The 20,468-nt window shown below is 42.5% G+C and overlaps 1 protein-coding gene across 3 annotated transcripts in view; it reads right to left on the bottom strand.

Moving 5' to 3' along the window:
• MYO5A (myosin VA) overlaps nucleotides 1–20,468 on the bottom strand; it is a 121,297-nt gene that overhangs the window by 30,950 nt on the left and 69,879 nt on the right. For all 3 annotated transcript variants that reach the window (XM_053365977.1, XM_053365975.1, XM_053365978.1), the window contains exons 15-25: nucleotides 19,763–19,921; nucleotides 19,042–19,139; nucleotides 18,493–18,579; nucleotides 18,292–18,400; nucleotides 16,380–16,591; nucleotides 14,064–14,220; nucleotides 8,990–9,229; nucleotides 7,227–7,475; nucleotides 4,866–4,959; nucleotides 3,578–3,726; nucleotides 2,708–2,821 (exon numbers count right to left, since the gene is read on the bottom strand). In XM_053365977.1, the coding sequence (XP_053221952.1) occupies nucleotides 2,708–2,821; nucleotides 3,578–3,726; nucleotides 4,866–4,959; nucleotides 7,227–7,475; nucleotides 8,990–9,229; nucleotides 14,064–14,220; nucleotides 16,380–16,591; nucleotides 18,292–18,400; nucleotides 18,493–18,579; nucleotides 19,042–19,139; nucleotides 19,763–19,921 (1,668 nt within the window). The remainder of the gene's footprint in view (nucleotides 1–2,707; nucleotides 2,822–3,577; nucleotides 3,727–4,865; nucleotides 4,960–7,226; nucleotides 7,476–8,989; nucleotides 9,230–14,063; nucleotides 14,221–16,379; nucleotides 16,592–18,291; nucleotides 18,401–18,492; nucleotides 18,580–19,041; nucleotides 19,140–19,762; nucleotides 19,922–20,468) is intronic.

Here is a 20,468-nt window from a genome sequence, read left to right as displayed (position 1 = left end):
CAACAATACCAGGCATCTTTCTATGTACTCACTAGAGCCCTAGCTATATAGTTCAACAGGATGAGATGGGGATGGCTGAGAAGTTATTTGTTGTTACTCTGGGAGCTGGGCATGTTTAGCCTGGAGAAAAGGAGGTTAAGGGGTGATATGATAGCCATGTTCAAATATATAAAAGGATGTCACATAGAGGAGGAAGAAAGGTTGTTTTCTGCTGCTCCAGAGAAGCGGACACGGAGCAATGGATCCAAACTGCAGGAAAGAAGATTCCACCTAAACATTAGGAAGAACTTCCTGACAGTAAGAGCTGTTCGACAGTGGAATTTGCTGCCAAGGAGTGTGGTGGAGTCTCCTTCTTTGGAGGTCTTTAAGCAGAGGCTTGACAACCATATGTCAGGAGTGCTCTGATGGTGTTTCCTGCTTGGCAGGGGGTTGGACTCGATGGCCCTTGTGGTCTCTTCCAACTCTATGATTCTATGATTCTATGAAGCTGTGCACAGAGCACTCATAAGAGAGGACTGAAAAACTCAGCTGCCCTCTTTCCTCGTGGGTGTTCTCAGAGTCACCACCGCTAACCCAAACAGAAGAAGAGCATGGAAGTAGGGAGGGCTGCTTGCATTTCAAAGACACAACAGGTTCTTCGCAGCACCTTTGTATCAGTTTCCCCCAGGTGTATGAGAATAGGTTGAAACAATAGCACCAATCACAAAGCTGCCTATTGGATGGAAGGGAGTTCTGTTGAGTTGTGAGAGTGCTTGTTGTCTGGACCATACCTAGTACCTAAGCTGACAAAGTAGGCAAGACGCGTCCTGGACCAATTAATGGCCTTAAAAACTTTGCCCACTTTCAAGTGATTGTGTTCTCAAGCGCCATGATTAGAGGGAAAGGAAAGAAAATCTTCCTGTGTGTCTTGTCAGGTGGTTATCTAGCCAGGTAGTGCTTCTTTAGGAAAAGAGGGCACAATAGGGGCTTATGCCAAGCAGAAAGCGAAATCTTATCCCAAGAAATGGCTGGAGGAGCATCTCCTTCAAGAACCAACACAGCAAGTTTGTGCTTCTACGAAGCAAGTATTTGGTTCCCTTTTCTCGTTTTAAAACCCATATGCAGCAAATAATAAATAAGACAAAACAGCTTATGAATTCCACCACCATAAAACATATAATGCATCCATAAGCATCCAATATTTTTCATTTAGTGCTATATAACCATTATCAAGCAGCTGCAACAACATTTGAATTATTCATAACTGATACTCATTTCCTAAGGCAGTAACATAGCTGAGTAATCATTCTGGAAATATCCCAAACCTTCCAGTACTTAAAATGCAGAGCAAGCTGCCATTAAAAATGTGCCCTTCAAAAACAGTTCTGTCTCTCCCTCCCTATCACCAAGATGACAATTCATCTAAATTGGAAAACTACCTTACAAGTTACAATATTTGATCCCAGTAAATTTCAAAGGCTCCCCCATATTGTGATGTCAAGACACCTATCTGAACATAATGCCCGAACAACATGCTAGTTCAATGCTTTGCAAAGCTTTAAACCCCTAATTGGTTCAAGTTGCAATGCTCTGTTGCCTGCTTTGTTGGCTTATTCATTTCTTGAATTCTCAGACTGGTAAATTTGGGGTACCAGGTGGAGTCCAGACCCACCAGAATTTTCAGAAATCCTATGTCCATAAAACACAAGTTTCCTGATACCAGTATAAAAGAATCCTGACGTAGCAGTTCCTTACAGAAGTAATTTTCATAAAATGTTCCTAGGAACACTGGAGTTCCGCAAATATTTGAAGTTATTAAGTATTATATTGTTGAACTTGCATGTGGTTGAAAGCTGCTGACTACCTGCAGCTGCAAGTTTTCCTTCCTACCCCATCTTCTAATTCTGACTAGCAAAAGGCTACTCATGCCAAGCAGATATGGGTAACTGTATATTAGGGGTTAGTGGGACGCGGGTGGCGCTGTGGGTAAAAGCCTCAGCGCCTAGGGCTTGCCGATCAAAAGGTCGGCGGTTCGAATCCCCGCGGCGGGGTGCGCTCCCGCTGCTTGGTCCCAGCGCCTGCCAACCTAGCAGTTCGAAAGCACCCCCGGGTGCAAGTAGATAAATAGGGACCGCTTACTGGCGGGAAGGTAAACGGCGTTTCCGTGTGCTGTGCTGGCTTGCCAGATGCAGCTTTGTCACGCTGGCCACGTGATCCGGAAGTGTCTCCAGACAGCGCTGGCTCCCAGCCTCTTAAGTGAGATGGGCGCACAACCCTAGAGTCTGTCAAGACTGGCCCGTACGGGCAGGGGTACCTTTACCTTTATATTAGGGGTTGCCAATATGGCACCCTTCAGTTGCTGTTGGACCACAACTTCCATCACCCCTGACTACTGGTCATGCTTGCTAGGGCTGATGGGAGTTGTAGTTCCACAGCATCTACAGGACTATCCCTGCTATATATATGCATGTTACAATTAGATTGCAAGGATGTTATTGTTAAACCCTGGCTATCAGTTGTATGTCAAACATAGCACATGTGCACACAGTTTATCATTGAACAAGATATGCAATTTCAAAGAAATTCACAGAAATAGCATACCCCTCCTATGAGAACAGCATAGTGAAAAACTGATATTGCAGTAGTGATTTACAATTTGAAGGGGGGGGGAATCCATGGTGATCTCAAAGCTATGTGACTCTGATTCTTTTGTATTCTTTGATCTTACCTCTGTTCTCATTGGAAATTCTTCTGCCTCAGTGATCTCAGAGCTATAGGTGTATTCTGATTCATTGCTACTATGCGTGGAATCTGTTCTCTTGTGTCCAGGCTTGGAGATGCTCTGGGGGGGGGGGGAGAAAAGTGGGCAGGAAAATAAGATAGCTGTAGTGTTTGTCTTTTGCACTTCCAAACCCCAGGGATCTCTTGCATGAGTGCTTTTAGAAGTCAGAGACTGATTTGCCTCAGTCATGTGAAGACAAATGAAAGAGAGGGACTAAGAAAGTAGCAGGGTGGTATAATAATAATAATAATAATAATAATAATAATAATAATAATAATGTGTTATTTATACCCCGCCCATCTGGCTGTGTTTCACCAGCCACTCTGGGCGGCATCTAACTGAATATTAAAAACAGCTTCCCTAAACAGGGAACAGTTGTCTTTTAATAGTAAAATAGTTGCTTATTGGCTTGACATCTGCTGGGAGGGCGTTCCACAAGGCAAGCACCACTACCGAGAAGGCCCTCTGCCTGGTTCCCTGTAACCTCACTTCTCACAGGAAGGGAATCGCCAGAAGGCCCTCAGCTCTGGACCTCAGTGTCCAGGCTGGACGGTGGGGGTGGAGACGCTCCTTCAGGCATATACGACCAAGGCCATTTAGGGCTTTAAGGGTCGTTTAGGGCTGGTAAAGGATTAAGCAATGCCCCTGCATCTCCTACCTTTCTACTCCAAATTGCGTCCGTCCGTCCCCCCTCCCCTACTTTTCAGTTGTGCAGACGCAATTTGTGTTTCCAGACCCATGTCTGCTAGGGAAGATCTTGTTCAGCCTAGAAACTTTTTCAAATGAAATCTTTTCCAGGTCCTTTAAGCCACTCACCACCATAACCTTCATCTCATCCTTGAGGTCATCATATCGCTCCTCTAACCGGCTGAACTCCTGAAGCAGATTCTGATATCTCTGCCTTTCATTGTTCAAATCCAGGTCTAGCTGCTTTGTCTCCTCGGTGAACCTTTTCTCCATGTCCTCTGTAAAGCAAAGTATGAAATGCAAATTTACATATACAGTCGTACTTTGGATCTCAAACACCTTGACTCCCAAAGAAATCGGCTCCCGAACGATCGAAACCCAGAAGTGAGTGTTCTGGTTTTCGAACGATTTTAGGAAGCCGAACATCTGCTGCGGCTTCCGATTGGCTGCAGGAGTGTCCTGCAGCCAATCGGAAGCTGTGACTTGGTTTTCAAACAGATCTGAGATTCGAACGGACTCCCGTAACGCATTCTGTTCGAGAACCAAGATACGACTGTATTACATTTGTACAGCAAGAAACAATGCATTTTAGTATCTAGAGACTATGATTGCTTCCAGAAGGCCTGTTATTGAGAATTCATCCTGATTTGTTTGCAGGGAAATTAAACAATGTTAGCCATTTAAAGAGCATTCATTCCAATTTGTTTGCAAGGAGGTTACATGATACTGGATCAAACCAGTATTCAGTATTCAGAAATCCTACTGAACACTGGGGTTTTCTCCCAGGTAAGTGGGTGTAGGATTGCAGCCTCAGTAAGGAATTATGGCCAGCTCCAAGATTTGAAACAGTATGGCTACAAAGCTCCTGTCCTTGAACCACATTAGCAGCTAATGCATCCATCTGTGGATTGGTCAATTCCTCGGTAAGATTTAAGCAACTTCTTTAGCATTCAATATCTGAGGCTCAGAGACCGTTTAACTGCTCTCTTAAAAAAAAGAAATTCTAATCTCAATATTCAATGCTATGCAAATGTGGCAGAAAGGCTGGTTCAGGACTCACTTATGCACATTTTATCCTCCATGTGATATTGCCTCTAGCCCTGAACCAGTGCAATATCCTACTCTCAAATAATGGATGGGGGAAAGAGAGAGACAGCCTTTCTGCATGGTGATAATTTGATGCTTACATAGCCCATTTCACTCTTTGCTTTCTCCCGGGAGTGATGATACTGAGTTCCTTGGGGTCAGTGATTCAAAGTGGAGGCCCATCATGTTACAGAGTTTTGCTTAATTGATAAAAAAGCAGAGGAGAGAAAAGGGAGAGAAGAAGGGAGTGTGTGTGTGTGTGTGTGTGTGTGCGCGCGCGCGCGCGCATGCAAAAACCATAAACCAAACCAAACTTCTGAACCAAGGTTACCTGTTATCTCTTTGGCCTGGTCCTGGATCCGACGGTTCAGCTCATCCTTTTCTGTTTTAAGCAGTGTGTTTTGCTCTTTTAATTCCAGTACCAACTAAAAAAGAAAAAAAATAGTATTGGGAAAGGTTCGCAGCTGAAACAGAAAAAAATCCATCTTAACAAGTACACTGTTTGAGTAACAAATTAAACGATTTTTCCTGGGCAATTCTAGACAAAGCTAATCAGTCAATCTGCATGGATGATACATCTACTGCTATCACAGCCTTGTCTATATACAGCATTTTCATCAAATCTGATTTGAAATCATGCTCTGCATAACACTGAAACAGTGTTGGCTGTGCCCATTGGAACTGATGGGGTGGAAGGCTGAGAGGCCAAACATAGGTGGAGCCTGAGCCAATGACAGGCAAAATCAAATAATTCCAAGTTTTGTTCCTATCCTCACTGAGTTCTACAAGGGCAAAACTGAGACTAAGGAGGAAGCTGATAAGCAGTGGATTGGGAGTAAAGAAGAAGGCTGGCAGGTGGGGCCTGACTGAAGGCAGACTGAAGTTGGTGGAGCAGGGTGCCATTCGCCCTAATCAACCAACCTCCACTCCCGAGAAAAATCAATAACCATGCAAAACTGAACTGAGCATATTCTCTCTCTGCTTACCAGAGTCTCTGCTTCCCTTCTCTTCCTAAGTATAGGCTGAAATGCTTTTTCAGCCTGGACCTCTCTTCGTGTGCTCTGTAAAGGAGCATTTACACTGAAAGGATAAATTAATATCTTATTTATAAGTGGGGGAAATGCTAGCCAGCTTTTTTATGCCTCCATGTCGATCGAGGAAGGTAAAGTCAATTAAAATTACAATCTCACAATAAAGTTACAGCATCAGTTAAATTACAACAGGGTCAGGCATAATACATTTGTCTAGCTGGCAAGGGAAATGGAAAGGTCTAGTTGGTAAAAAACAGCCAAAGAGGAGACCACCTGAATCTTGGAAGGGGAGGGGGAAATCCACAACCAGGGCACCACCACAGAGAAGGCAATCTCACTAGCCTCTGCCAACCATGCTTCCAGCTGAAGTGAGACACAGAAAAGGGCCTCTCCATCAGATCTTAGGCAGCAGGGAGGCAGGCCGGTATAAGAGGTGTCTGTCCTTTAGGTATGCTGGACCTAAGCCATTCAAGTAATCACCAACTATTTGAATTGTGTCCAGAAACAAACTGACAAGCAGCACAGGCAATGCAGAACATGTGCAAAACAGTCCCATGCCAAGGGCCTATTAACATTCCATGCCAACTGAAGGTTCCACAGACGCTTCCTATGCATCCCCAGTTACAGCATATTGCAATAATCCAATCTAGGTGCAACTAAGGTGATCTCCTCAGTAAAGGGCACATCTGGCCCACAAAACACACATTTCTTACCTTTTCTAAGAGGGTGTCTATCACCAATGATTTCTATAAGATGAATCTTAAACATAACTGGCAGTTATCTAAACACTCAAAGCCCCCTTGCAGCATAGAGATGGAGTTTGGTTCCATTTTGCTCTTTTTTCCAGAAACAAAACGGCCAGCTCATCACCGCAGATTAAGAGTTTTGTTTCTCATCTGCTTTCTCTTTTGAAGAAGAGTTTGGATTTGATATCCCCCTTTATCACTACCCGAAGGAGTCTCACAGCGGCTAACATTCTCCTTTCCCTTCCTCCCCCACAACAAACACTCTGTGAGGTGAGTGGGGCTGAGAGACTTCAGAGAAGTGTGACTGGCCCAAGGTCACCCAGCAGATGCATGTGGAGGAGCGGGGACGCGAACCCTGTTCCCCAGATTACGAGTTTATCGCTCTTAACCACTACACCACACTGGCTCTTTGGGTTTTAGGCTGAGTTTCCCCTCACCTTCTCCAATGCAATAGGGCCACCCAGTCTCCAGCTTATAATGCAGCAGCTTTCTGATCCATCTCTGGCTCTCCACCATGATGTGTCCAGAAGGAGACTTCTCAGATCCTGCCTTCAGCTCCCATCCTGGGCTTTCATCCGATTCTGACTCTCCCTTCACGTCTGCTCTCTCTATGTCTGAGTCTCTGCTCCTGTCCTCTCTGTCCCTGACTTCTGTGTCCTCTGCACCTCCTCTCTCTTTCTCTCTGGTTGCTCCTGCACCTTACGAGGCAATGAGGAGGACATGGGGACACTAGGCATCTAGCCACTTCCAGTCTGACTCCATTTACATCTCAGGGAGTCCAAGTCCAACTTATCGTGCAGCATCAATAAAGGATGCAGCCCTAGGTATCTCACATATGTTTGGGCTTATGATTATGCACAAATGCGCCTTCAGGATGTTCCTAAAGTTCTGTGCTGCAAAGCAAGACATACTCACCTGGTCTGTTTCTTGTTTGTATATTTCTGCTTGTTCCTCAATCGTCTTCTTCTCAGTCTGTGTTTGGTGCAGTTCCTTTCTGAGCTTGCTAATCTCCTCTTGAAGGCTAAGGACACGGTTGGTGGCATTCTTGGCCTCTTCTTCGCTCATTTTAAGTCGTTCTACATCATTCTTTAGCTTCTCTGTCTCAGACGTGTATGCTGCTTCCAGAGTACTTAGTTTCTCAATTAGGGATTTGGAGTCTTTGGACTGCATAAAGCAAAAAATGATAATCAATGTTTGCAATGCATTTCAGTTTAATATTAAGCTTTCATGCTAGGAAAAGATGTGTTATTTATCATTTCTCAGCTATCCACAGAATGTGCACAACTTCACACAATGAAAATGTCTGTTGTAAGTAAAAGGTAAAGGGACCCCTGACCATTAGGTCCAGTCGTGACCGACTCTGGAGTTGCACACTCATCTCGCTCTATAGGCTGAGGGAGCCAGCGTTTGTCCACATGCTGGTCATGTGGCCAGCATGACTAAGCCGCTTCTGGCGAACCAGAGCAGCACACGGAAACGCTGTTTACCTTCCCGCTGGAGCGGTCCCTATTTATCTACTGGCACTTTGACGTGCTTTCGAACTGCTGGGTTGGCAGGAGCAGGGACCGAGCAACGGGAGAAGAAGAGTTTTGGATTTGATATCCCACCTTTCACTCCCTTTAAGGAGTCTCAAAGCGGCTAACATTCTCCTTTCCCTTCCTCCCCCACAACAAACACTCTGTGAGGTGAGTGGGGCTGAGAGACTTCAAAGAAGTGTGACTTTCCCAAGGTCACCCAGCAGCTGCATGTGGAGGAGAGGAGACGGGAACCCGGTTCCCCAGATTACGAGACTACCGCTCTTAACCACTACACCACACTGGGAGCTCACCCCGTCGTGGGGATTCTAACCACCGACCTTTTGATCGGCAAATCCTAGGCTCTGTGGTTTAACCCATAGTGCCACCCACATCCCTTCCTGTTTTAAGTAGGACAGACAAATCAGTTATTGTCTGTTTCCCTCAGTTTTTCATTTTTCACACTTAAATTCTAATTTTCACATCAGTTTACAAATTATTATTTTTTCAAAAGCCCTTGTGCAATTTCATCAGCATTTTACAACAAGGTTCTAATGTACAAATTATTATATGCAATTGTGCCAGATATATTCATTTTTGCAAGCAATTTCCCCTAATGTAATGCAATTTTGTGCAAACTTTTCCTAGAATATGTTTTTTTGTACATATTAACTGGTTGGAGAACTGCATTGCAAAATAATGCGAATTTTGAAGGATGACCACATTTCAATCTGCATGATGTTTCAGGTAGTGCAAATTTTATAGTGGGTATGTTTTTGCACCTTACATGTTGTTTTTATAGCGCAAGCTAGTTAGATATCACTTGCGAAATCTGCATCTGATTGCACTCTTACTTGCTAAAGCTGGGATGAACAACCTGTGGCCCTTCAGGTGATGTTGAACTGAAACTCCCATCAGCCCCAGTCAGCATGGCCAATGGCCAATAATGATGGGAGGTGGAGTCCAACGACATCTGGAGGGCTCCAAGTTGCCCATTCTTCTGCTAGAATGAAGGAGTTCAACTCAGTTGTCAGTTTATGGGGATACTCTGCCTTTCTACAAGAGCATCCAAAAGCAGCTTATATAGTACTCCAAATAGCCCTTATTTCAAAACGCAGATGACGTAAGCTTCTAGCCATCCAACCCACAGACATGTCACTTTACCTGCTCATCAATTCTACGTTGCAGCTGCATGATCTTGTTCTCCATGCCAACGTTGAGTTTCTTGTAGTGTTCCACAGAGCGTGCCTCTATCTTCAGCTTCTTCAGCTCTCTCTTAGCCATCATGCGCCGGAAGCAGCACTGGAGATAGACAATTGCCTCCAAAGATCTGTGGTACCGCAGGCGAGCCAGCCAACCACGCACATGTTTCTGTATAATGGTGGCCTTGTGCCCACGAAGCATCTGCATATTAAAAACACACACACAATGAGGGGCCTTGTACTGTCATCAGGGATAATTAACTGATACCATGAACTGTGGCTAGTAAACTTAAACTTAAAAATAAAGATAATTAAAGCCAAGAAATAAAATAAGTAATATACTACTGCTTGTTTGGTACATGGAAAGCTGACTATGTTCCAGCAGTCTACAGTGCAGATTCCTTAAGTGATGTTACAAATATGTGCCCACACACACACACACACACACACAATGTATGCCACACCATGGGTCATCAAAAGGATCTGGATTTTTCAAACTCTGGATAATATTAACTGCTCCATAGACTAGGGTTAAGTAAATCGTGTGAAACTGTTCCACAATATTCCCTTCTCCCAGTGCACTCTCACACAAATTTCATTTGGAGGTGGAGCATTTCAATACTCTTCCTTTGGGCAATGCCAGGCACTTCCCACAGCAGAGCCCCATTAATCGCTTTTGGCGATTATTTCAGTTTAAGAGTTCTTGAACCACAATCTAATGTTCTTTTGTTGATGCACAATGAACAGTTTGCAAATTCTTGATTAACTCCTTACGTTGTTTCGAACCACACTAGTAAATTACACCATGTGTCATAGAGGGGGAAACCTATACATGTCATAAAGAACTCAGACTAAACTGGTTTATACCAAAACATTGATAGGTTCAACTGGCGAATTTGTCAATTTGGATTTCTGTATTTCTTCGATAAAACAGTCTTCCCCAATTTGGAGCTCTCCAGATGTTTTGGACTACAATTCACACAACAGAAGTTGAAATCCAAAACATCTGGAGGGTATCAAGTTGAGGAAGGATGCCAAAAAACAGTGAAATAATTATCCATAATGATATGAAATTTACAAAGATGTAGAAAGACAGATGTTCTTAAAAACAGTATATTGATTAAAAATACAGAAAATGGTTAAACTCTCGAGTCATTTTAATATCATTTCATGTAACTAACAAATACTATGACACATGACACACTATCAGTGACATTTCAGCTACATCCACTGCTTTTAAATTGTCCTAGAAATACCTTGATTCAGGAGATATAGCAGATCCACATCTGGTAGTACAAGTGAACCAAGTACATCCAAAGATGGTCAAAATATTATAAATTTTACTAAGGACACCAGGTGGTTTACAATATAGTACATGTAAACCTGGAGCCAATGGAGCTTCCTGTGAAACTCACAGACATCACAACAGCATCTCTTCCAGGAACCTCCCGAAAATATGTGAAGCAGATGATTCAACTCCTTCAGACACCTTATTACAGTCATGTGACCACTAAACATACCAGTTTTATAATGGCTACTGACACCTGTTGCAATTGCTTCCCCAGACAAAGTAGTTTTGTTAATGGAACTATCTTTAACTACAGGAACACAACTGACGTGTCACAGGACACCATGTGCCAACACATCTGGATCAGGTCCGATATATTAACAGAACCACATATACAAAGTTACAGTTGCACACTGTTCCAGAAGGCTGAAGCCATTTGAAGAACAGAAAACAACTGAAATTGCTTCTCCGTAACAATTCTCATACTTGGGGTGTCCTTCTAATCCTTAGGTGGTGTCCATTTCAAAAGATTAAGAAAAAAGAGGAAGGCTTTGGCTCAGAAATCAATCAATCAATCAATCAATCAATCAATCAATCAATCAGGGTGTAACAGATTTTTAAATAATATGAATGAAGTAAAGGTAAAGGGACCCCTGACCATTAGGTTCAGTCGTGACCGACTCTGGGGTTGCGGCGCTCATCTCGCTTTATTGGCCGAGGTAGCCGGCGTACAGCTTTCAGGTCATGCGGCCAGCATGACTAAGCCGCTTCTGGTGAACCAGAGCAGCGCACGGAAACGCCATTTACCTTCCCACCAGAGCGGTACCTATTTATCTACTTGCACTTTGACGTGCTTTCGAACTGCTAGGTTGGCAGGAGCTGGGACGGAGCAACGGGAGCTCACCCCGTCGTGGGGATTCGAACTGCCAACCTTCTGATCAGCAAGTCCTAGGCTCTGTGGTTTAACCCACAGCACCACCCGCGTCCCCAAAATGAGGCATAGAGAACAGGATATTGGGCTCTGATTAGAGCAGGGGTGGCAAACCTATGGCCTATGTGCCAAACCTGCCCTGCCCGGTCTCCCACTAGCTCGCAATACTGCGTTCATGAAACCACACCTACCAGCCCCAAATGCAACGTCACATGTGGGATCAGGTGTGGGGCACATAGAGATGCACCTAAAGCAGGAAGAGTTCAAGCATGCTTTGTGCAGTATCCCCACCCCTGCCGGCCAAGATTGACAGGTGGGTGGATAAAGAAGTCAAATGGTGTCAAAAGCTGGCCCATCAAGGAGGAGGAGACAAAGGGCCGGATTCTGCTAATGCAGCATGCTAGCAGAAGCCAGCGCAAGGGCTCCTGCAATTCAACAGGATTTTCTCCCCTCTCCTCCCCCAGAAAGATCTGAATTCAAAGGCCTGCTCAGCCTAAAAACTCATCAAATGCCCTTAGCCCAGACCTCTCAATTGACTATGAAAAAACCCCAACGGACCTTGCCTTGAACTCCTTAAAGGAAGAGGCAGATATAAACAATAAAACAATGGAAACCCACCACAACCATCAAGTTGGGACACCAAACACTCATTGCTTGTTTGGCTAGTATTTCTCAAATGATGTTTAAAGGTATCATTTAGGATAATTAGGAATGTAATAGATTCTTCAGAGGATGAAGAAACTATAATTGCTACAAGGCTCATTCCAATTACAACACTCACCTCCTAACTGAAAATATTCTTTTTGTCACACAGCAGAATCAGGCCTTACAAAAGGCACTTCTCCTCATCATCTGAAGACTGCCTGCCTGCCAGTCTTCAGCCACATTCTTAGAAAGTCTGCACTATTTTGCCCCCCTAGAATATATCTCAAGTCATCTTTCATCACCTTTAGTGCAGCTGATTAGGGATTCACTTTATTTAGAACATTTGTACTCCAAAAAGGCTCCCAGAGTGGCTTACATACAACCAATGAAAACAACCTGCCCACAGGTTTACAAAATACACGACACAAATGGAAATGTGGACATGGAGGGGAAAGGAAAAAAGCAACGTTATGCACCAATTCTTGAAGTTTAAGCAATAGTTCTTATAATGATCAGATGGAATTCACGTCCCAGTTTTGTTGCTGGAAAGTAACCAGGTAAATAGCTACTAAGTTCCCTGAAATAGGCATTTACTCACAATAATTTCTATGCTGCTACTTGTGCATTTGGAGAGTAAATGCAAAAACACCACAGATGAGAAATGTTACAAAGACCTTTGGTACAGGCAGAGCCTAAGACTCATCTCTTCCTTATCACTTTGATGACCCATTTGAACACTACTGATGTCTCTTGGGACTAACTGCAACTTCAGATCATACCACACTGAACTGTAATAGCTATCGTCATGCACTGATGTTTCTGTTGCAGTACAATTACTGTGCAATTTTCATTGATTACCTCCAACAGTTAGTTCTGACTAGCTCTGTGGTAACTACAATAACCACAAAGGAAATGCAACAGGCTAACAAAAACAGATGTTCCAAAACAAAACCAGTAATGAACCACCACATTAAAACTTATAAATGACACATAATGGATGAAGCATCCTTAATTCCATAGCCAGAAAGCAGCTGAGCTGGTGATGTGGTTTAATTTTTGCGCTAGAAGGAATGTATTTTTTAAACTTATTAAAATACAATGCTTCTCAAAATAATTACTGCTGTTTTGAAAAGTAGCATAAGATCCCTTTAGTGCTTTATTAGCTTCTGTGTTTTTAATTTTCTTGTGTAATTTTTCCCATATGAATTGCAATTCTTTTACTGGAAGTCACTTTGAAACTTCTTTTATATAAAGAAAGCATGTTCAAGGAAGTTTCGAAAAGTGTCCAGTTATTGAAATCAAGATCCCATATTTGTTTAATGATAGCTAAAGTATGAAGAACCAGCATACTGTAAATCAAAACTTTAACTTAAAGCAAATTACTTTACATTTGACAAGTTTAAAGGTATGACTACAGTTACTGGTATATAATATTATTCCTACTTTCAAGTGTCATGTGAGATCAGAGCTACAAATGGAATTACTGTATGCTCTGGTTTTTCCACTCATTGCAAAAGTCCAGCTTGTGCACCAAGAATAGGTCTTTCCATGCCAAGGAATCAAGAAGTTCTAGCAGATAAGGGAGCTCCAGCCATTTATCACAACTACCTGTAAGCAATCACACAAGCAGGTATCTTTGCCCCAAACCCTTCCCATAATTTTAGCATGTGGATACAGACATACAGGGTTGACATGCGGGCAACAACTGTTTTGTGTGGGGGTTACGTTCCTGCTCCCAATGCACATTAGTGGAACGCACATAAGCCCACTCCGTCCCTGCTCCTTTTTCTGGCCACTTCTAGGTTGCGGCGATGCACACACGCACGGTCACACACATATTGAACACATGCAAAACAGTTGTTGCCTGTACAATACCAAATCCACAGTTTTCCACCTAAGTATTTCACAGTTGAAGCACATTATCAGGACGAGTGGCTTCCTGTATTTTTAGAAATTACACCTTGGCAGTGAAATTGGTGCGTGTCTTGAGAAATGAACCTCTAAAAATAACATTGTGAAATTTCATGTTCTATAGCATCCTAGAAGAAACACGGCCACATACTGTATTCCAGGAAGATGAAGAAGAAGAAGAAGAAGAAGAAGAAGAAGAAGAAGAAGAAGAAGAAGAAGAAGAAGAAGAAGAACCAGGAGTCAAGTAACAGACTCTCTTACCTGCTGATATTTCTTCCTAGCAATATAACCTCGCAAATATGACTGGAGAACCATAGTGCCGGCTAGCGTGCGACGGTATCGCTTGCGGACAACATACATGCGCTGGAATTTCTGAATAATGATGGCAGCTTTGGTTCGTCTAAGGAAAGTGGCAAGGCTGACCAAGAAAAAATGAGGGGATAGAAGACAGTATTTACAAACTCCAAAGTAGTCTCTTAACATTAACACTTTATTACAAAGGTCCCAATGACGGCAAAATTTTGGATAACCCAATAGCATCAGATACTTCTCCCCAGGCTTACATTACAGTGCTAAACCACCAAGTTCAATGAACTTTATTCACTAATTACTGAGTTTAGGACTGCAGCCAATGCACCAAATTATTGTCATTGGAACATCTAACCTGTAAAAGCAAGGCTCAGAGAGCACCAGTCACATACAGTGGTGCCTCGCAAGATGAAAATAATCCGTTCCGCGAGTCTCGTCTAGCGGTTTTTTCGTCTTGCGAAGCAACCCTATTAGCGGCTTAGCGGATTAGCGCTATTAGCGGTTTAGCGGCTATTAAAGGCTTAGCGGCTTAGAAAAAGGGGGGGAGCGAAAAAAATCGCAAGACTCGCAAGACGTTTCCGTCTTGCGAAGCAAGCCCATAGGGAAAATCGTCTTGCGAAGCGCATCGAAAAATGGAAAACCCTTTCGTCTAGCGGGTTTTCCGTCTTGCGAGGCATTCGTCTTGCGGGGCACCACTGTATTAACTGCTGGCCTATGTCCTTTTTGAAAATTTGCAGTGATATGCATTTCCCATGTTACATTACCCCAACACTCGTATGCCCAAACTTGCAAAAACAATGGTGCATTTAAAAGATTTAAGATGAGCATACATGTTCCTTAGCAAAAGGTTTAAATAATTTTTCTTTAAATAACTGGATTGTTCGCATCGCATTCACATCAGGCATCCAGTCACTCTGAATTACTGGGAATAACTTTGCAGGGAAAAGTCAACATCGGCATAATTTTACATATTTCTAACCTGCCTTCAGTTCAACTACTCTACAAAGGCAGATGCTGTTGACCAACAAAAGCAGTTGTGGAATCTTAAGAACTTCAGCACCAACATTTACTAAAACAACAGCAGGAGCTATGTTCCAACAACAGGATCCTTGCTGGATCAGACCAATAGTCTAGCCAAACTAATGCCTTTGGGAAACCCAAAAGCAGAGTTTCAAGGCAGCAGCCCCTCCCATTGATGCTCCCCAGCAACTGGTATTCAGTGGCATACTGCCTCTATACTGGAGGCTGCACATAGGCAAGTGAGACCTGCATAATGCATATAGCTATCATCATTCATGAGCTTGGTTCTTCAAGTGTAGATTGTCCTTAGCCAAAACAGCACATCAGAAGGCTTGAGGGAACCCCAAGGTTTGTAATCTGTTGGGGGCAGGAGTTGGAGCAAGCCCAATAAAGACTGAGCATACTCAGCGCGCGTGAAATGTTGACTGACAAAGGAGGGAAATGGAATAACTGGAATCCTCAACAGTAGCACTTAACATTTTCTTTCAGGCCCCACTTGACATGCTGGTGGTCATGGATACGCATCCTCCACAATCTGTTCTTTACAATCTACATCATCATGCTCAGTTAACCTGTGACCCACCAAGCCAAATGTAGCTCACTAGACACTATTCTAGTACAGTTGGATACATAATATACCCCCCTTGCAATCACAGGCAGAAAGCATAACAGGAAGTTTATCAAGTTGGGTCCTATAACATAATGATCAGTACAGTGGTACCTCAACGCCTTGGTACTCAAACAACTTGGAACGCAAACACTGCAAACCTGGAAGTGTTCCAGTTTACTAACTTTTTTTGGAAGCCGAACGTGCTGTTTTGAGTGCCATGCTTCCGTTTTGAGTGTTATGCTGAGGTCTGTCTGTTGTTGCTATTTATTTTGTGGTTTTGTTTTTGCGGCTCTTTTTGTTTTGTTTTTGTGACTGTTTGGAACCCAGTTCAGCTACTGGTTGATTGATTGTGTGACTGCAGTACATTGTTTATTGCTTTCATTCTATGGATCAATGGTCTCGTTAGATAGTAAAATTCATGTTGAATCATGTTAAAGGGGTTGTTTTTAAAAGTGTGAAATGGATTAATCCATTTTGCATTACTTTCTATGGGAAAGCGCGCCTTAGTTTTGGAATGCTTTGGTTTTGGAACGGACTTCTGGAACAGATTAAGTTTGAGAACCAAGTACAGGAAAAACGGAAGGTTCAGTTGAGTTTTTGTTTAAAGCAACCCAGGCTTTTCTCAGGGGTCAGCTTACCATCTTGCCTGGTACCCTCGGACATATCTCTGAATGGTGATGGCTGCCTTCCTCATGCGCAGGTACTTCTTTCGCAACAACCATCCTCTGATGGTCTTTTGGATGCGGATGCATGCAGCTCTCAGTTTATCGGCTCTTATTTTTTCCAAGTAAGCTACCTGACCAGCCCGGAAAAATATTTTTGTCTTCCCAAACTGGTACTTATCCTTATCCTGTTTTCAGAAGAAATGTACAATCAGCGCCAGACCGAAAGTGACAAAGGATTAATAATAACAACAAGACTCAATGACAGCAGAATTGGTAAAGAGGGAACAGGCATTCTCTAAATCAGGGGTGGCTAATCTTTTGAGACAAAGGGACACGTTGACCCCTGGGAGTGACGGGAGCGGGTGGCGCTGTGGTCTAAACTACAGAGCCTCTTGGGCTTGCCAATCAGGTCAGTAGTTCGAATCCACACTATGGGGTGAGCTCCTGTTGCTCTGTCCCAGCTCCTGCCAACCTAGCAAATCAAAACCACACCAATGCAAGTAGATAAATAGGTATCCCTGCGGTGGGAAGGTAAATGGTGTTTCCATGCACTCTGGTTTCCGTCACAGTGTCCCGTTGTGCCAGAAGCAGTTTAGTCCTGCTGGCCACATGACCTGGAAAGTTGTCTGTGGACAAACGCCAGCTCCCTCGGCCTGAGTGCCAATGATGAGTGCCGCAACTCCATAGCCGCCTTTGACTGGACTTAACCGTCCATGGGTCCTTTACCTTTTTCCCTTACATATCAAAGTGGGAGTGGCTAAAGTTTAAAGTGGGTGTGGCGAGAACTACAATCCTCAAGGTTGCCTCCCAAAAGACTTTCCCATCAGCTAGCCTACACTGATTTACATTGTTTTAATTGTTAATTATGAAATTCAGTAAATTGTTTTCTTTCTTTTCTTTTCTTTTTTAAAAAAGGCAAATGGGAAGAGGACTTGGAGGGCCGCAAAAACCTTTTGGAATCATGAGATCCAGGCAGGAGACCCATGGGAATGCTTAAAAAAAACCATTATTATTATTATTATTATTATTATTATTATTATTATTATTATTATTAAAATGACAATGGGGGAGCCTTGGGAGCCAGAAAAATCCTTTTTGGGGGGGCAGCCTCCCCTGCTATACACCGTGAAAGGACATGCTGAAAATCAGGTTAAATGAAAGGAGCAAAAGCATATAAAATCCTGTTGTTTTTAGCTTGTAGCCAGCCATGTAAAAGTAAAGTAATTAAAACATTGTGAGATTTGAAGGGGGAATAATACATGGACTGTGGCTTTATTCTGAGCCACAAAGGTTACTTTAATATGTCAGGAAAATCCTGGATTGTGTTATTTACAGTGCTTGAAGGTATTCACCAAAAGAACAATGTTCTCAACTGCCATCCCAGGGTCATCTGACAGCTCCCTTGCCCTATGGGAAGGTGAGAGCAAAGGCAGAACAGCCAGGAGGGCTGTCCATAATCTCGCTCCTGGTAGCTGCTCCTTCCCTGAACCGCCACCAGAGGGCTACTCAAGAATAATCTCATGTACAAATTTGAGAAGAGGGAAGAATGAAAATTTCTGAAATAATAGGTATACTGGTACCATTAAGCCTGAAAAGTGGACTATAAGAATCTTAAAGAAAGAAAGCTGCCATGAGTGTTGATGTAAATGGAAAACCAATATGGATACTGTGTAGGGGAAAGCTCAAACAAGGAGTGGAAGCCATCTTTGCTCAACCAAAGGGAAAAAGTCATCTTTGCAAAGCCATATGGGGCTTATTTTGTTGCCCTACGCCACTCAGCCACTAGCATGATTATTCTGTTAAATGAAACAGATCCAACCAACACCCTAATAATTTTGCAAGCTCAGCAAGCTTTACAGACAACAAGCACAATAAAGTCTACTACCAGAATAAGTTTCTCCAGGACATTTTTACATGTCTGCTTCCTGTCACTGAGGACATCTTTCTGCTTCATCAGCACACGATAGCGACTGAAAAATTCTTGATAGGTCCACCTGGTTTCAAGAAGCAGCAGAGTTAGGCAAACAAAAAGTTACCTGTGTATATATTGTATTCAAGCAAAACATCACAACACCAGCAGCCTCACCTGGAAGGGAAGCCAGCTGCACTGATTCGAATTGTTTCCAGCACACCACAAGCTCTGAGCTGCTGCACAGTCCGCTTTTCATCAAACCTAGAGATGAAAACATTGCTAATTTGAGGCAGAAACTTCGATAACAGTCTACAGGTGTTTCCTACAACTGTACAGTTACCTTAATGCTTGTGTGTTCTCTTTAATGTGTTGTAATGTTTACTTGCCAAAAAGTACTCCCACAAGTCACATATGAAAAATCAAAATATGAAAGAGGATTCCTAGTTCTATCTTGGCCAATCTGCAAGTAGCTTCCAGATTTTCTTCTTCAATGTGTCCAAAAAGCACTCATGGAATATGTACCCTTCCCATGTTTCATCATAACATGGGAAACAGCTTTAATGTTTGAGAAGATAACATTTACCTGAATCTAATGAAATGAGCAAGCACATGAAGACTTCCTATTTCATCCAAAACAAGTAGCAAAGAAAATATATAGGTTTTCTCTCTGTAATTTTGAGCAGCAAGTACTGCATTTTAGATGCTATGCGCAAAACAACTTACATAAATGGGAACTTGAAATCATTTGGCTTAATGCACCGAACATAGTGAGGAGTTGTGGCATTAAGGGTCTCCATCAGAAGATGCAGAGAATTTCTGAACTACAGGAAAGAAATGAAAAGGGAGAAATTGAAAAGAAAAAAAAAGACACAGAAACATTCTGATTTTTGAGCAAATTCTGCAAGTTGAACCTTCTCAGCCCAACAATATCTAAGAATATCAGGCAAAGACAAGTCATGCCACTAATTTCTTTTTTGTATTTATTGTTTAAAGAAGTTTATATACTTTACAAGGAATAAGACAATTATTGATAAAAACAGAAATGTAGTAATTAAAAACAATTAAAATAAGCAGTAAACTAAAACGAGATTTAAAAACATCAATATTTACTATTTTATTTAACAAAATGTATGAATAATGTAATACTATCCATTTACACACACAAAAAAAGATGATCTGCATCTTTCATATTGATTGGATAGATTTGCTCAGAGTTTACTTCAATATTCCAGGAAGTCATACACCCTGGTTCTTAATGTTTTTTGTTTTTAATGAGAATTTAGTGTGTGCTTGTATTGGCTAATAACCCACAAAGCTCTCTCTTTTATTTTTAGAAGGTCAATAGCATTCCTCCACAAACGTTTACAGTGACTCTTCCCTCTTCCTGCCCTGTTATCAGATGGAGTATCCCTGAATGAATAGCATAGCAACAAAATTCACCCACCTGATGGCCCACTGTTTTCTTATGTTCCTTGCTTGTTTGGGCTGTTTTAGACTTTGATGGTTTTACAGCCGCACGAGACAACGGCGTACGGCCTGAAGGTGTTGCTGTTGTGGGGCTGATGGGCTTCTCATCCCGAAAGAGCTCAGGCAGCATCTTAAACTGGTTCAGAAACAGGGGAGAAAAAGCACACCTCTAGATTAGAAAGAGAAGGGCTTTCCCAAGGGAAATGCAATAAAAAGGGAGAACCAAAAGCAAATAGGAAGGGGTGGCTTATCATGGCACTTCCGAAGCGTTGCCACTTTCCAGCTGCCAATTTGAAAACTGATGTAAGGAATGAAAAGTTTAAGTAAGCATGCTAATGGAAACAGTTTATTTATTTGATTCCATTTGTTAATTGCTTCCTCTAAAACTTCTCAAATCTCAAAATGAATGCTTCTGATTTATTGCTATCCAGTTGCATTTACTTGATTTCAACTGCCTGGTAATGATGCAACATATCGAAATTCTCAACTATGATTTAGAGGTCAGGAATATTATGTTTGCACCAGGATACAGAGTCACTGGGAGGGCATGAAATAGCAAGTGAGGCACCACACAGCCCACAAAAAAAAAACAGAGGCATCACCACTGATGCAATATGCTGAAATCGCTATAGCCAGGATTGGTGCTACAGTGATGCTTAACTGCACAGTCCTAAAGCTGTCAA

This window comes from Podarcis raffonei, chromosome 14, assembly GCF_027172205.1.
Source record: "Podarcis raffonei isolate rPodRaf1 chromosome 14, rPodRaf1.pri, whole genome shotgun sequence".
Lineage (NCBI taxonomy): Eukaryota > Metazoa > Chordata > Lepidosauria > Squamata > Lacertidae > Podarcis > Podarcis raffonei.
The sequence above is the reverse complement of the archived record's forward strand: the minus strand, read 5'-3'. Positions and strand labels throughout refer to the sequence as shown.